Source organism: Conger conger, chromosome 17 (assembly GCF_963514075.1).
Source record: "Conger conger chromosome 17, fConCon1.1, whole genome shotgun sequence".
Classification (NCBI taxonomy): Eukaryota; Metazoa; Chordata; class Actinopteri; order Anguilliformes; family Congridae; genus Conger; species Conger conger.
In genome coordinates, this window is record NC_083776.1 from 19,139,939 (window position 1) to 19,157,187 (window position 17,249).

Here is a 17,249-nt window from a genome sequence, read left to right on the forward strand (position 1 = left end):
CACCCGCTTCTCAGTAACTTCCTGTGTTTTTTCAGACACAGATGCAGAAGTTGAGAGGTCTGTGGCGGATTGCTTTAGTTCTTGAGCAACGATTCACATTTAGATTTTAATCTACCTTACGTTAATTAGCTAAAGTACTGAGCGTTGGCAGGCAATGTGTTTATTTTTGCTAAAAAAAATAAAAAAAATAATAATCTTGGCACTGTAATAAAAAAACTGGGACTTGGGAATTAATGAAATGTTGACACTGAAGAAAAATTGCTGCCAGCTATTGTGTCTACCCTCTGACACACTGAGCGGACTGAGGACAGCCTGCAGCTGGTTTAAGCTCTTGATACTGACAGACCATCACTTTACCCCGGCCACCTAAACAACTCCCCCCAAAACACTTCCAGGCTCACTCCTCATCCTCTTTCCCCAAAACCCTTCAGCTCATCGTCAGTTCTAGCCCCTAGTGCTGGAGTGAGTTTATCACCACCTTCCATTAATTCTGAGCTGTTCTCTTACTGTAACTGACGTGATTGACTTGGATTGTCAGCTTAACAGTATGATTTTTGGTAGTACCTTTTTAATAATGGCAATATGTAACAGTATTTTCTGAGCATAGTGATATGTATGCTAAATTCTCCCTTTGTACACTGTCCTTAATGCTTGTGTGTCTTAATTTAGTTAATTCTGCAGTTATATTGCTATATTTGCTGACCTTAAATATCAACTAAATTATTAATTGTGCCACATTTCTCTGGATATAGGATCTACTGTTTGATTGGAAACGGTTGAAGTTAGCCGAATGTTATTCCGCAGTGAGTAAATACTCAGTGCAGTGTGGCAGTCCAGTTGCAGTTTATTGATATTTTGAGGTGCATTGTGTCTATTTTCTGTCTGAAGTTGAGCATGTGAATGTGCTTTTATGAATGTTCAGCTCTTGTGTTTAGTTTCATTTCAGCAGCAGTTTCATTTCCTTCACTCTTCAATCCCCTGAGGTATGCTGTCTATAGGGACAACAGGAAGCGGTGTTTGTTCAGAAAACAAGCTCTTTTATTTGTGCAGATTCAGTTTCTTTCATTGTCTGTCTCGTTGGCTGCCGGTGAGATCGTGTCGGATTCTGAGGATAAGCAACTGCCATTTCTATCACCACCGTTACAAGATTATATCGCCACAAAATTACATCTTTACATCATTGCAGTCCAGTATTTTGTATAGATTTTTGTCCCAAGCTGCAGTGGATCCATCTTCATATCTTTTGCACTTTTGTCTTTTTCTGTGGAAGACAGTTTCCATAGAAATAGTCTCCACAGTTCCAGAGTCACAACAAAGACAAATTCTTCTTCTACCCTCTGACTTGCTTGAAATAAAGACTGGCTCTACCTCACTGCTACACCTTCAAAGCACCTACATGAACTCCTCCCTCCGTCAGTACATCCCTGCTGTGATTGACAGGCCTGAGAATTAGTCTTACCCACAGATATAGAATTACTAGACTGGCCACCAGTGAGACCGCTGAATGGATGTGAAACCAGGTTTAACTACACGAATGGCGGGCGTACATTATACAAGTTGCCGTTTGGGACCAAATTGTAAGAAAAACATTGGGTTTTGACGTCTGACCAATCTGGCTGGTTTACAGGGTCCTGATAGTTTTTTGACATGTCATAATTGAGGCCCCCATTACACAGAGTCCTTTAACCTCCTGAGACCCTGTGTCCTCAAACGGGCACATTCTATTTTGGTTTCCCTTCTATACAGTATTTTCGGGACATTCAAATGAAATTTATTTAAATATATGTATATATATTCAACATGTTTTTGCCATCCAAGACATTTTTTTTTCACCTGGGTCTCAGGAGGTTAAAGCAATTGAAAATAATTGGATTCGTCAGGTGTGAGAGGTCTTGCGAGTGGATTCTGTGTTTTGTCGATTCCCATTGACCAATTAGGAGGGGGGTCCATGTACAATATTCAGTTTTTCTGATCTGTTCGTGAGCCCTTCGTCTAGGCTATAATCCCATCTGTTGTCACAGTCTGACATTGCCAAGTGTGAGAGGGCATCCAAGCTCCCAACATCGTAACCCTTGAGAAAATCATGATATACGCCCACCCTAAGTAAGCCTGACATTTCAAACTCCATGTCTACATCTCTTTAGGAAACATAATGGATAGGTGAACCGAATGCACATCAGATGGAGCGAAGCAACCAGTCTAGTACTCCGGTATCTTTGATCTCACCATAAGAAAAGCATCTGTCTCCTGCTTGTGAATATATATACAGTATATTTGACTTGTACTGTTCTTGAACCAAGATTTTTTTTCTCGTCCAAGGCTCCCTGCAGTAGCAGTGGTAGAATGGTTAGCCGTAGTATGTTGGCCGAATAACTGGTGATTAAAAATGTAACGTACTGCAGGCCAGGGATCTACCGTCGGGTCAGAGTTTGGAGAACTGAATGAGATTCCTGTTGATCTCTGCAACATTCCTGCAGCCTGGAAGGCAAGGAAATAGAGCATCATTAGCAGATGCAAAATAATTTATTTGATCATTTATAGCACATATGTGGCACACATAAATAATAAATACTTATTACATATTTAACCCTTGCAGTCCCAAGAGTGCCATATGTCACTCTCGAACTTAAACCTTTTCAGCCAATCAAAAAAACTGCTATGCTATTGTTTTGAGCCCCTATTAAAACCCTAAAAAATTTGCTCAAGCAAAGCCAAAACCCCTTGGGATCTGGGTGGAGCCACTTCATATTGGGCTTGGGGCTGAAAGGGTTAAATACTCATTTTTGTTTCATGTTCATTTACATTCCCTACAAAACACTCAAGTTGAGATGTTCATTAATTAAGTCTCAGTTTTCAGCTTAAATATGCAGTTAGACTGCATTGCCAGCAGCAGTTCTACTCAGCAGATTGGCTCGCACCTTAAACACCTTTCTCATGGACTCGGTTCCATTAGATTCAAGTTGAAACACAATTATGGTGTAAAGCCTTTCTACCTTTACTAAAATAAGTGCGTGTATCACTATTGTTCAGTTGCATAATGTATGGTACCCTTTGTTGATATGACCTTATTACTTTCCCATGTTACATAATATTATTTTCTGCAGGTCTGTCCTGCAGAAAAGCACTGTTGAACTATATTAAACTTATTGGGCTCAAATGACTGGTTATGCCAATGTGAAGCGTTATCTGTTACATAAATAGTTCATTTGAAGTCGTAGGTGTGCTGGATAGTTAACTTTGGCTCTGTTGTTTGTTTGTTTCTTTGTTCAAAAAAAAAAAAAAATTGGCCCTTGTCCTTATCTTTGTTGTACAGGTAGCAGTTGAATTTGTACTTCCCTCTTGGGTCTTTCAGCGAACTTATCCCTGGTTATGGGTATGCACTTTGTTGTACGTCGCTCTGGATAAGAGCGTCTGCCAAATGCCAATAATGTAATGTAATGTAATAAATAACTCCAGGGCAGGGGAAAGTGACTCTACTGTTGCAAGGATCTGTTGAGTAATGAGCACTTTTTGCAGCTGTCCGTTCCCTATCTTGTCTAAACACCAGCTTTCAGCAGGAGTCCTTCACAAGTGAGGTCCCCATGACACAGTTCTTTAAAACAATTTCACAAAACCTTGAATATTTCTGTTACGTAAACAGATCTGACTGTGCCTGATGATTTAATATTTGTTCCCGATAACATCCTGCAACATCATAGCTAAGGCATCACCATGGCAACAGGCCACGCCTTACTCACCAGCGAGTGCCATGGACAGACGGAATTCATCATTGAGAATCTGCAGCACCTCTCTGACCCCCTCTTCCCCCTAAAAAACACAATGTCAGTCAGTTATTCAATCAGTCAGGCAGTGAGTCAGTCAGTCAGTGATTCTGCCAGAGATCAGCCAGTGACTCAGTCAGTCCATCAGTCAGTCAATGAATTGGTCAGTCAATGACTTAGTCAGCCACCAAATCAATAAACTCATCAGAAACTAAATCAGTCGGTCAGCTTTTCCCGTCTTCCCTGATATACATTCCCTCCTATTGTATCACATATTTACCTCCCTTGTGTCAACCATGAAATTAATACTGCGCGCAACCTTCTTCTTTTCAGAGCTGTACCATCGGGGAGATTTTCTTTTATAGAACAGCACAAATGTCAATGATATTTCAGTTTGAGAACAATCACAAAACCTCTAATAAGAGTAATTCTTCATGCTCAGAACGCTGGTTATATAGACAATAAACATTCACCTAAATGTTCTGTAGTTTAGTTACCTCACAATGTTGCATACAACTGCTATTTTACTTATGATGCAGTTATTACATAATTTTCAGCTAGCATCATTTGAAGTCGTAGATGTGCTGAAATACTTGGCTGGTGAGGTAGAGATCCATGCGATTGCAGGGGGACAATCGGAGGGTAGGGAGCAGGACAGAGCTTTCAGTATACCACACACATGCACACAAGTAAGCTCAGTGCTGCATGTTACCTTGTAAGCCAGGCCCCACACTGCCGGTCTGCCTATGAAAACGCACTTGGCTCCAAGGGCCACGGCCTTCAGCACATCACTGCCCGTACGGATCCCCCCGTCCAAGTAGACCTCGATCCTGCCTTGAACCGTGTCCACAATCTCTGACAGCGCATCTATCTGTGGGGGGGGGGGGGGGGGGGGGGGGGCACTGTTTAACTGTTTCAGTTCCAAGCCCAATATGAAGCGGTTCCACCCAAATCCCAAGGGATTTTAAAAGGCTTTGGTTGAGAAAAATGAGAAAGTTGAGAATTTAGGATAGTATAGTATAGCAGTCATTTTGATTTGTTGAAAGGGTAGAAGGTCAAGAGTGCCATCTCTCTTGGGATGTTATGGCAGTTATGTATAGCACTCTTGGGACTCAAAGGGTTAAGTGTCACAACAACAAGAACTTTGCCTTTGGAAACTTTCCCTTTTTTTTCTTCCAAAATGGATTTGCATTCCTTTTTTTTTTGCTCCTACCACAACTAAACACACAAACCACTCACATTTCGTTATTTCCCCTGGAGCAATATGGGGTTCAGGGCCTTGCTTAAGGGCCCAATAGCTGTGTGGATCTTATCATGGCTACACCAGGGCTAGAGCCTTCCAGGTCCCTGCCATGTACCTTAGCCACTAGACTGCAGGCTGCCCCTATAGCCAAGGCTTCAGTGGTCTCTCACCGTGGCGGGACCTCCGTCCAGCTGCCGGCCCCCGTGATTGGACACGATGATGCCCTGCACTCCATGCTCCACCGCCAGCTCTGCGTCCTCCTTGGTCAGGATTCCTTTGATGATGATTGGCAGACGGGTGAGGGACTGCAGCCAATAGACATCCTTCCAGCTGATGGAGGGGTCCAGAGTGTTGGCGGGGATCCCGTACTCCTCAGGCCCCGCGTTTTCCTGTAGGAGAGGTCACAAACGGACAAATTCAGGAGGTGCATCCCTCGGATGGCTGTTGGAAGAACAGGTATCCCAAGATATAGGTAGTTGTCTCACTGATGAACAAGGACAAATTGGAGGCTTGGAGAATAAGACAAGACCAACCTGGTATAATCCAGCTATGACCAGCGGATTGAAAATGTATAGTTTTAGCTGGTCAATGTTGAGTATAGAGCTGGTCTGAACTGGTCGACCATCTACCAGCTGTTTCAAAATATAGCTTGACCTGTAGTAGATTGACTACTGTCGTTAGGAGTTTGGCTGCTACCACAGGCACCATGTCAAGAACTTTTGACTCTGGTCCTTGAATGATTGTCTTGTTTTGGTTTCCATTCCACCTGTGTTGGTGATGTATTGAGCCCCTTATCAAGAGACAGATTGTTGCAAGACGGTACCTGTGCTACTAGTCTGGCCAGTATGTCTAATACCAGGATACAATCAGCATCAAGTCCACTGACACTAAGCACCTCCTGCTTTTGGTAGGGTTGTATGAAGTGCCCTTGTTTGGATTCTGCTTGGTGCACTGTTGTTGTTACTCTCATGCCATGGATAAGATAAGGTGTTCTCACCTTTACCTCAAAGACTCCATCGAAGTTCTTGACCTTGAGGTGCGGCGGGAGTTTGAACTGGTTGCGGATGTCGTTGCGGCGCTTCCCGGTGTACGGCACGTCCACGGTGAGCACCAGTGCCTTGTAGCCGAGCGCCTCCACGCGGTGCACAATCTGCTCGGACACCTTGCGGTTGCGGTACACGTACAGCTGGAACCAGCGGTACCCGTTGGGTGCAGCCGCGACAATCTCCTCCACTGAGCAAGTGGAGTAGGTACTGGTAATATAACAAGTGTTCACTGCCTCTGTGGCTGGGACACAGAAAGAGGCTTTCTTTCACCAAACCTCTACTGGATAGATCTGGATAGACTGGAAATGCATAGCTCTTCAGTTAAAAAAGAATTTGAAAACAATGTTTGTAAGGTTTCTCCAGTAAGACCCTATACAGTGTCTCCACCTTGCAGTAAGACACTCAGTATTAGTCACATTCAAGTTGACCAATGTTACCAAAACTGGAACTGACGTCAGACTAGGGAGTCATCGGCATGCAAATTCTTTACAAAATACCAGTAAATTTCTCCCATCAGTTACTGACTCATAGCTTGCTAACTAAAGCATAGATGAATAGCAAACTGGACATGGCTTTTCATTATGCCTTCTTTACACTACATAAACTCATTGGACAGGGTTTGCATGCAATATTATTAAGTCGGCTGTGACAAACTGATTAAGTTGAAGACGTCACATATGCGTAATTGCTTGCAAGCACTGTCCATAATTTAAGCCAGTGTAAGTAAATCCTACATTTTTTCATTTTATTTTGCACAGTAAAAAATCCAACTCTTACAGAATACATATGGTCCTGCTCTGGTCCAGATTAGGACCATACACTGTATGTATGCCTACTTTGTTAGAGTTGAATTAACACTGGACATTTTACTGTGTATTAAGTAGTCTATTTAATAATATTGCATGCAACCACTGTCCAACATTGTTTTGTGTAGTAGTCTTTTATATATCTAGTTTTGGGCAGAGAACTGCATTTTCCACTATTGTGTGTGTAGTTTAACTGTTTCCCAAATCAAGTAGAACTGTACCTGTATTGGTATAAAACAAATTGTTAGACCAGCCATTTGGACAAAGAAAAACATGAAATATAGATTTGAAACCCCATTATCCATCAGATATTGAAAGCAAAATGCAATATCCTAAAATGGACCAGATTTATTGCGTCACCACCATGATTGCCCTGCGCCATACTGTATAAATGCTTTGGCAAAGTTTGTTACTGTGACATTCAAATACAAGCAAAATCATTAAACCAGTATCATATCTGGACAAAATTGCGGCTTTATATTTACACCGTCAGCCTAGCCGTTTAAAATACAATTTAAATTCCTTGCATGAAATGTACCACATTTATTGTTTCATAACTATAACTGCTCTACCCCATATAAAATGCATGGGCAAACTTATTATCTTACTATCATGGAATATTGGATATTTAGGTGACCATATCACAAAAGTTTGACTACACAATCATGTCTATATCATAAATGGGCATGCGTTATAGAACAGTTCTTAGCAGCAGATTGGCCACATTTCACATGAATCTAGTGTACCTGTTAATCAAGTATACCAGGCTTCATTGGGAATTAGAATTTTAACTGAAAAAAAAAGACTCAATCTGCAGTACCAGCATGGCCTTTGAGATCAGCATAATCTGCAACTGGTCTCTACATTAATGTAGCCTTATAAAGGAGTGTTTTTCCAGTAGCTTGAAAAATTGTTACTGGTGTGTATGGGAGAGTTACCAGCAGCCACAGTGGTTAATCAGGCCCAAACAATGTTGCCAAACAAAAACAAAGCACAGATCCTGTGCAGACACATGGCATGCCCTCTAGAGGCCATCTGGAGAAGCGCAGGCTCTGAGCAAACTGTCCATAAGTGAGTGAGCGAGTTATACACCTGATGTATTTTAAACTTGATGAGTCCATCCATCCATTATCTAACCGCCATATTCCTGGACTTTGCTGAACAAGACAGGGAGCCTATCCCAGCCTGCAGTGGGCAATAGGCAGGAATACGCCTTGGACAGGTCGCCAATCCATTGCAAGGCACACACCTCTCATACACTCATAGCCGTGTTCAATGTGGAGAATGTACACCTGTATGTCTTTGGTTTGTGGGAGGAAAGCGCGGTACGTGGAGGAAACCCACACAGACACGGGTGAACATGCAAACTCCACACAGAAAGGCCCCAGGCCAGGATTCGAACCCCAGGACCCTCCTTGCTGTGAGGCGACAGCCCTACCCACTGCACCACCGTTGATGTCATGACTGCGTCACGTGAGTGACAGGGTGCTGTTGGCCCCCCTTTACCTCTGGCGGTGGCCATCTCGCCCTCATGCCAGGCCAGGCAGTGGAAGGCGGTTGGCGCGATGCCCACGGGGAAGCTGATCTCTGTGCCCTGCACCGTTGTCCTGGTGTCGCTGATGGACACGTCCCTCAGGATCCGTGGCCGCAGACGAATCCTGGCGACACGAGCAATGAGCTCAACGAGGAATCGGAACACATGCAAGTTTGGACTGTAAGACCATACCCCTGGTCTTTGTCGGTGATCTTGGTAGCTAGCAGCACTGCATTAGCATGACTGGTCAGTGACTGTTAGTACATTGCACTCCACACAACAGTAATTGTATGGGTGGTCAGTGACTGTTAGTACATCACACTCCACAGTAATTGTATGGGTGGTCAGTGACTGTTAGTATGTAACACTGCACAGTAATTGTATGAGTGGTCAGTGACTGTTAGTATGTAGCACTCCACAGTAATTGTATGGGTGGTCAGTGACTGTTAGTATGTAGCACTCCACAGTAATTGTATGGGTGGTCAGTGACTGTTAGTATGTAGCACTCCACAGTAATTGTAACGGTGGTCAGTGACTGTTAGTATGTAGCACTCCACAGTAATTGTATGGGTGGTCAGTGGCAGGTAGTATGTAGCACTGCACGGTGATCGTTACCCTGGTAGGGTGCAGTACCGTTTGTACGCCAGCAGGTTGTCATCTCTGGTGCAACATTCATCCGCCCCGGCTGCGTAGTAGTCCCAGGTAGCCTTGGAGAGATGCTCCTTGGCATACTCCTCAAAGTCGGTAAGGCAGACCATAGCCATCTCCGCACAGCGCACACCCTCGCTGAGCAAACGCAACGGGAACATCGTCATCATTGTTTTAAACATTGCAATCAACAAACAGCCTTCATCCCCATTCTTCACGTTATTAGCAATGCGTTGTCTTCACTGTCTCTATTGACATGGAGTAATAACTTGAGCAAATGGTGCATGCATGGATGAATAAACAAGAACAAACGCAAAAATATTTTGTGTAGTGGTGAAGGTACGTGACAGGGACCTGGAAGGCTCTAGCCCTTGTGTAGCCATGATAAGATCCACACAGCTATTGGGCCCTTGAGCAAGGCCCTTAACCCCACATTGTTCCAGGGGAAATAAGCTCAAATAAGTAAACTCCCCCTTAATTGTTTAAATGTATAAATTAAACAGGAAACGTGAGTGGTTTCAGAATAACAAGAATAACAGCAAGAAATTTCGGCATTTTCAAGTCTAGTTTCTCACTCCTGCCTGTACAGGATTTTTCTTCTTTTTTTTTGCGTAGTATAGCCATTACATAGAATAATTTCAGCAAAAAATATAGTATTTTTCCCACTTCATTTTGACACCTTTATATATAAATTTCTAATTTTATTTTTAAAGGCATACTATGCAGGATTTCTTTCTATGCTGAACTCGACATTATGCAAAACGACATTATCGCTTGGCAAGGTTCGATTCCATCCTGGGTGTATCCCTGAGCTAGACACCTAACCCCCAATTGCTCCCAACGAGCTGATTAGTGCCTGGCATGGCAGCCTACCACCGTTGGTGTGTGAGTGTGTGAATAATTGGCATTAATTGTAAAGTAAAACTGAATTTAGTTCGCTAATAATGTGGCAGCTATCTAATGTTACTGAAAGCTGGCAAGCCACTTGATTAAGGGTAAGCCACCAAGGCTAATCTCTTGCAAACCCTCCTCTTGCCCTCCTATTTCTATTCGATCATAAAGTGTATGAGTTCATTTGGACACATGCTTTTCAGATACTACCCAGAAATAAAAAGGCCCACGTGCAGAAAAGGCCTGACCAGTTTTTAGAATAACAAATACAAGTAGACCAGCAAGTTATCGGGCAGCAGTGAACACAGACACAGGTTGCCAGTGTATTGTAGCAGTGACTGCGCATGTTTGTTTCATAATATTTTCAAGGACAGAATCCTGCATAGCATGCCTTTCATCAACCTTAAACACTTCACCAGACCTCCCAAGCGTACATACACTTTTATATTGCATAGACCTAAACCAATAGATGTAATGAAACAGTGTTTCTCCCATCTTTCCATTCTATATATTTCCATATAAATTCCCTTAAAAACATGAACATAAATACATTTTCTTAAAAAAAAAAAAAAGTTGTCAGCATTTCAAAAGAACAGCAATCGCATCACGGTATGTCAGACTCAATCTAGGCAACAATCAACAATCTTTTCCACTTGACAGAGTACTGCTGTCCATTCTGCATGTTTACAGGGCACACAGACCATTTCAAACCATACAAGACTTATCTACGATCATGCGCACACATGCAAAAACACACGTCTGTCTTTACCTTCAAAGAGGATTGTGGAGCACTTCCGCCGTGGAAGCAGCAGCTTGTTTTAATGTAAAGCGTCGCTGTGTGCAGACCAGCGCAGGACGCAGTTCACAACGGGACGTAGCGGAGCGCAGCACAATGCTCTTTGTACTTCGTTACAGATTAACATCTCAGTAAGGCTGGATTCAAAAGTCCTCAGCAGGCCGACGAGAATAACTAGTTTGTGCAGGTTGTCGCAATCATCACCTTGCTTAACCCTAAGGTGTGAGGTCGCAAATGTGTGATTAGAGTGTTCTTAAGTAAACACACTAATGCTGTTGTACAGTAACTCTCACTGCTGTGTTCTATAACACTGACCTACATTTGTTTTGAAGAAGAAGAAAAAAAAAAAACCCCAAAAAAACCTATGGTTAAACTCTCCCACATATGGTAACTCAAATAAATGCAATTGTGTTTTTTTGTGTTGTATTTTTGTTTAAATTACATTTTATGTTTATTTTGAAGATGTGTAGCTTGTGTTGTGCCCATAGATATAGGTTCCAGAGGAAGGGACCCTGCCCCCCAATATCGTATTGAGTGGTACTGTTAGTGCCCCCCCCCCCGCAAAGTCCTAAAGAAAATGTCCTGTTTGTTGCCTCTCCCCCCCACCCCAAAACTGAAAATCAAGTGATAGTGACACAATTTTAAAGGGCTACACCTAAATTCCTACACGATTCACTCCATATTTGTGCGAATACCCTACCGCGTAGGAATCCACTGTTCAAACGCCTCACTGTAGATTCTCATTTCAACTTTGGGGAGGAGCAACAAAGATCTTATTTTCTTTAGGATTTTAGAGAGAACGGTCCCGCTCAATACAATATGGGGGGGGTGGGGGGGGAGGAGGTGGAGGGTGGGGTCATCTACATCCATGGGCACAACACAAGCTAAACATCTTCAACATAAACATGAAATGTAACCGCAAAACAAAAAAACAAAATGGCAGTCCATCTGTGGTCTGCACAGCCAACTCACCGGTCCATAGTCCACCGTGTGCCCATGCCAGTGTCCTGCTGCGCTCACAGTATGGAGGCCCTGCGTGTCGCGCTAGCTCTGCCCCACCGCGCTCGCTCCCTTTCTGACGGACTGTACGCTTTTGTGCGGGATCAGTGATAATGGCTGGGGGAGATTAGCTGCCCACAGTGCCTGGAACCTCTACCTGACCCCTCCCACCCTTTGTTGGCTGTGAATGTGCTGATGGCCCGAGGTGTTCCCCCTCTGGCTCTGGAGCTCTGGAGCTGCCACACATGGGACCGGGCCCACCCGCAGCGGGGGCCAGAGAGGGCTGGTGAAGGGGCCTGGGCTGCCATTGGGCCGCCCCGAGTCCAATCAGATCCAATCGATTTTATTTGTGTGCCGCATTTATGTGGTGCAACTGAGTTCTTTAAAAAAATAAATAAAAACCCCGTGGGGCAACCTGTCCTCTGCATTTCACCCATCCCAGCCACATATGAGCAGTGGGCAGCCACAGTGCAGCTCTCAGGGACAGTGCCTTGGTCAAGGACAATGGCAGGAGCACACCCAACCTGACATGTATGTCTCGGGGTCGCTATTAAGTGTGGATACTGACTTGCTGTTAATTATGGCTGGTAATTACTGTGGTATACCATCACTAACATCGGTGGTGTGGCACTATGAGAGGATGTACTACGTACGGCACTCACTGCTTACTTTGTCTAGGCTGGAATAAGATTCTCTATCCTTCAGTACTGGACTTTCGGTACAATTAGTCTTGCTTTAACACATGCAACTTTTTACCTTTTTGTTCTGAACTTGAATTAAAACAACTTGAGTTCCCCTTGATGACTGTAAAGAATAAATACAAGACATTATATTTATTGTGGGTGGGGAAAACAAAGTGTGGATATTGGGGGAGGGATAAAATCTTTCTTCAAGTAGTTTTTAAAAATGTATAAGTCAAGTCATAAACCTTGAAGTTAGAGATTAATCTTTCACTTTTAATATGAGTTTTCTTTTGGAATTTATTTTTGTGAATGTTTGTTTTCTGTAGCCTTTATCTGAGAAAATAACATTTAAGATGACTTTGGTCATAGGCCTAAATCATCTCTGGTTCTTAACCTTTATTGTCAAAAGGCTTTTTTGTGGGCGGTTTTAATGCCCCAGAATACAGCAATTTTTTAAGGTGTTAAAGCTCCATGACCCCCTATGTAACCTATATATAATCATCGCCCAACACAATGCCCCGCCCCCCCCCACTTGTGCCTGCATGTCCACTTTGAAGACATGAAGACCACTCTTTTTGGGGAGAACCCTGCACTGCATATGCTACCTAGACCAGCTCACTATAACCCACAACCCACCCTCCAGCTGCTTGTATGATTGCGTTTGACTCAAGAATTTCCAAATGTCAACTAAGACTTAGATTTTATGGGTTTTCCTCTGTGTCAACTTAATTTACTTTAGCATGCTCATAAACATTGCAGTTTTTTTTTGTCTTGGTATGTGGTAACTCAAGTAAATAATGGACTCATCAATACCAAATGTAAGCCACTGCTACATTTTTACAATATAGCAATGAAATTACAAATCTGTGTTTAAAAATGTAATGTCATTAAACTTGGTAACTGTACCCAGTGAGAAAAGCTGGAATCTAGACGTCTCTCTATTGCGGTGAAAATCTTGGTTCAGAGATGACGTAAACAGGCTTCCATAAACAGCCAGTGTAGCTCAGGTTTACCCGTATATAGCCCAGCTACTGTATGTCCTAGGAAACTCATAGCTGGGTTTTCATCTGAATTCCTAGACAGAATTTTGCTGACCTTTTTTTTATTAAAAAATGTTCACTGCACAGAGCCATTTAAAAGAAATGGAAGCCATTATATAGCATTGCACCATTTACATCATCCCTGTACTGGCACTGGCACACTGAGTCCACCTTGAAAGGTCTTTTGAGATATATGGGTCAAATCATGGTTTTTAACATTTCTCTGTGATGACACAACGGCAGAAATGCTAAGGTTACTCAATGACTAATCCCTGCTCTCTCAGTTCAGAGGATTTTTCCTTGCTAGATGGAAACAGGTGCAACTTTACATAGCCTACAGTAACCACTCAGTTGTTTGAAGTAATCATTCTAGAAAACTTTAACAGCACAGAACATTGGCCGGCTGAGATTAGCTTTTGGCTGTAATTTTCTGTAGCACGGTATTTGTTCATTTTATGGAAATTAAAACAGGTCAGTTTGCTTAAATATGTTCCAAACAAACACTCTTCCGGAGACTTCTGGAGGCTGTGAAAAGTGAACCCTATGTTTTCACTGTTGTGTATACCGTGTATATAGCCACTTGTATATAACCATTAGTTTTGTATAGCACTTTTGTACCCATTAACCCTATTCCTGTGTCTCCCGTGTAACCAAGGTCATCCTTACAATAACATTACACTCCACTCCCCACCCCCCCCTTCCCAAGAAAAAAGACATTTGGGAGCACCGTCCGGCCCCCAGACCCAGGGGCTGATGGGTAATGACTCACTTGTTGCAGCCTGTGATGCTCATTCTCTCTTTGTACTCTTAGATTCTCTTAGAAACGTCATAACCTGGAAATAAGCAAAACAAAGAGCTATTTTAATATCATCTCATTTTTGAAGCTGATATGATTGACAAGAGTAACTTTGTGTCCTTTATATGTTACCTCTTTGTACAATATAATCATATACTAATTCAGTTCTTAAAAAGTCACAATAGAGATTTAAAATGGTAACACAACGGAACACTTCACACTGTGGTCAATAATTGATGCCGGTCATATTATTAGTCTCATGTAATAACACGACATGTAATAACATACTTTATGCTTCATATTATTCAATTGACTATGGTACAAGCTTCTGTATATTTTATCTATTTTCAGCTTCTCTTGACACTAGAGGATGATGTAAGAAGAGCAGATGACTACATCAGACGAGTAAGACTACAACAGAAGAAAAAGACTACAACCGTTCAATAAGACTACAACAGAAGAATAAGACTACAACCGTTCAATAAGACTACATCAGAAGAATAAGACTACAACCGTTCAATAAGACTACAACAGAAGAATAAGACTACAACCGTTCAATAAGACTACAACAGAAGAATAAGCCTATATCAATCAAAAGAGTAAAACCAAAAAAGAAGAGTAAGACTACAACAGAAGAATAAGACTACCAACAGAAGAATAAGACTACCAACAGAAGAGTAAGACTACATCAGAATAGTCAGACTAAAACAGTACAATACGACTACAACAGAAGAGTAACACTACAACAGATGAGTGGCACATCAAGCTACAAAATAAGCATCAAAATACATCCAAACCTGAAGCCTGCTGAGCATGTCATTAAAGAATATGATCGTAAACCAGCTAGTAGGTTAGTGAAGCCTTCATCCCATGTACACAACATATAAAATATAAACTGCTTTATAAACAGCTTTACTTATGATATTGTTTCAAATGAAAGATATCCAAGGTGACAATTACCATTTATACATGTAAACTAACTGCCATTTTAAACTTTACAAATAATAATACATATATTTCAGAATAAATTACTTGGTCATTGTAAAAACCTGCTTCTTTCACAGTGCCAAATGCTGAAGGTCCACATGTGCAAATATTTATAGGTGGACATAATTTTACATAAACCCCAACGTATCCATAAAATAACTAATAGCATTGCCTCCAGTTTACTCTCGATTCCATATACTTTTGGGAAAGACATCTCAAGTTAATGTTCAGAATGCCAAAATTAAACATCGGCCATTAAACTGACAAAAGTATCCCAATTTTCTGTTGGCTGATCTCTGACCTGAAATGGTGGTGAGCGCTTCGCCATGTTTGAGAAGAGAGCGATTTGTTTAATGAGTGTGGCAGTTGGTGCTGTGGAGGCCATTGAATGAGGCTGGTCCCGTGGCCATTGAGGCGGATTCAAAAGGGTTTAAAACACATTGTAAAGGTACACTTCTGGAAGCACAGGTTACATCACTGACTCACACACAGCGCTCGCTCTCTAAATGTTGTTTTTGTGGCTTTCCAGCCGTACATTTCCGCCATATTTTAAATTGAAATAAATTCATAGAATCACTTTCAAGTTGCTCTTACTCTGCTAATCTATTCAAATACTTAAAAAGACAAGAAACACAAGAATTCTAATTAAGTGTCGTAAATTAAATTTTTGACCAAGTTGGAAAGTAGGCCATGCAAGTGGGCACTGTGTGTGTTTTCTCCGGGCGCATATACAGTGGAAGAACAGATTTGGCGCTGCTGGAAGAGCGAAGATCGGGCGCGTCTTACCTTGTGGTATATCCTCTCGTAGTTTGGCGGTGCGGTTCTCCATTCGTGTCACCCAGGAGGCGGCTCTTCAGAGTCCCATTCTCAACTCTTTTCTGTCTTTTGATCAGGCCCTGCTGTTTGTCACTTGCAGCCCTGAGGTCAGCAGTATGGAGCCACTGTTCCCTTTGTACAGCTGTGAAAAAAAGGGCAGATTGCAGCTTTTTGTTTCAATTGTGTGTGCCGGGAGAGAGCGGTGGGACGTCCCGCTAGCATGTGCATAGAGTCTTTTTTTGGGGGGGGTTCTAAATGACTTCCTACAGCTCGGCTTCGGTTCACGACAGTTCCGTTTCGGATGATGGCTGTTGAGTCACGGATTCAAATGCTTTAGTGGGGGGACATTTTTTAATGCAGTGATATTTGACCAGTGTGATTCCGGTTTACATAGACTCACACCGGTACGTGTACACTTTGAGCACTCAAACCAAAAAATTAGTGATAGTGTTGAAGATCCAGCTGTTATGCTTGATCGCTTTTCCTTTGACATTTATAACTAATCATTTTTTCACATTATACGTGTTTTTAGTGGGATATTCTCCTGTTAATTTGAAGTTTTCCACATTAAGGGTCTAATTAAGCTGCAAATTCAAACCTGCAACTAACAGAGCAATTAAATAAGTGGTCTGTCATCTTTTCATTTGCAACTGAAAAATATCCTGTATTAAGAATGCAGAGTATTATCTTGACGCTTTCATACTTTTTAACCCATGGAGTTACTCAAATGCAACGTAGAGTATGCTATGCAAATGACTTTTGCCTTTTTCAAAGTAATTTAAAAAAAAAATCTGTGACTCATCAGGATCCAGTTGAGTCACTCATTTGTTAAAAAAGTTACAGTGAATAGGAAGCTGGTTTAAGCAAAGGTATAAAAACATTTGCAGTAATTGTTTGTGGAATACATTCAGACGTTTTAATGTTCAATACCTTTAATAATTATTTAAATTATTTAAAAATAATATATTTTGCATAAATTCATTCTCACAAGAAAGAATTTAAAATAATATACATGTTGTCCAGAACTGGGCTCGGCCAACTTTCAGTTAAAAGCCAAATAATATTTAACATTCAAAATACAGTACTTTACTCCCCCTTGTATTAATTAATTAAACATTTAATTAAATTAAAATTATTTAAAACAAACACACACCAAAACCACAAGGGTTACAGGATCACATCACAACAAAAGAAGGAGAGACT

At 41.8% G+C, this 17,249-nt stretch overlaps 1 protein-coding gene across 3 annotated transcripts; it reads right to left on the reverse strand.

Moving 5' to 3' along the window:
• Positions 1-1,016: 1,016 nt before the first annotated feature.
• Positions 1,017-10,834, reverse strand: hao2 (hydroxyacid oxidase 2 (long chain)). Of its 3 annotated transcripts, XM_061225708.1 has the most exons (9): positions 10,699-10,834; positions 9,006-9,176; positions 8,363-8,514; positions 6,002-6,291; positions 5,175-5,393; positions 4,474-4,632; positions 3,738-3,807; positions 2,398-2,478; positions 1,017-1,261 (listed from the first exon to the last, which is right to left on the reverse strand). In XM_061225708.1, the coding sequence occupies exons 2-8, from the start codon at positions 9,152-9,154 to the stop codon at positions 2,423-2,425; spliced, it is 1,095 nt and encodes a 364-aa protein (XP_061081692.1). In that variant the 5' UTR covers positions 9,155-9,176; positions 10,699-10,834; the 3' UTR covers positions 1,017-1,261; positions 2,398-2,422. The 3 variants fall into 3 exon arrangements, with proteins under 3 accessions (XP_061081692.1, XP_061081693.1, XP_061081691.1); XM_061225709.1 differs by having other exon boundaries at positions 1,017-2,478; positions 9,024-9,176; XM_061225707.1 differs by having other exon boundaries at positions 1,017-2,478.
• Between the last annotated feature and the right edge of the window lie 6,415 nt (positions 10,835-17,249).

What these genes read in the sequence shown, in the direction of transcription:
- hao2 (XM_061225708.1), bottom strand. Translation starts at nt 9,154, where the DNA reads ATGGCTATGGTCTGCCTTACCGACTTTGAGGAGTATGCCAAGGAGCAT. An exon ending in ATGGAGTCTTTGAGGTAAAG is followed by an intron (nt 5,394 to 6,001) that starts GTGAGAACACCT and finishes CCTCTCCTACAG; the next exon opens with GAAAACGCGGGGCCTGAGGA. An exon ending in TGTGGGGCCTGGCTTACAAG is followed by an intron (nt 3,808 to 4,473) that starts GTAACATGCAGC and finishes TGTGTTTTTTAG; the next exon opens with GGGGAAGAGGGGGTCAGAGA.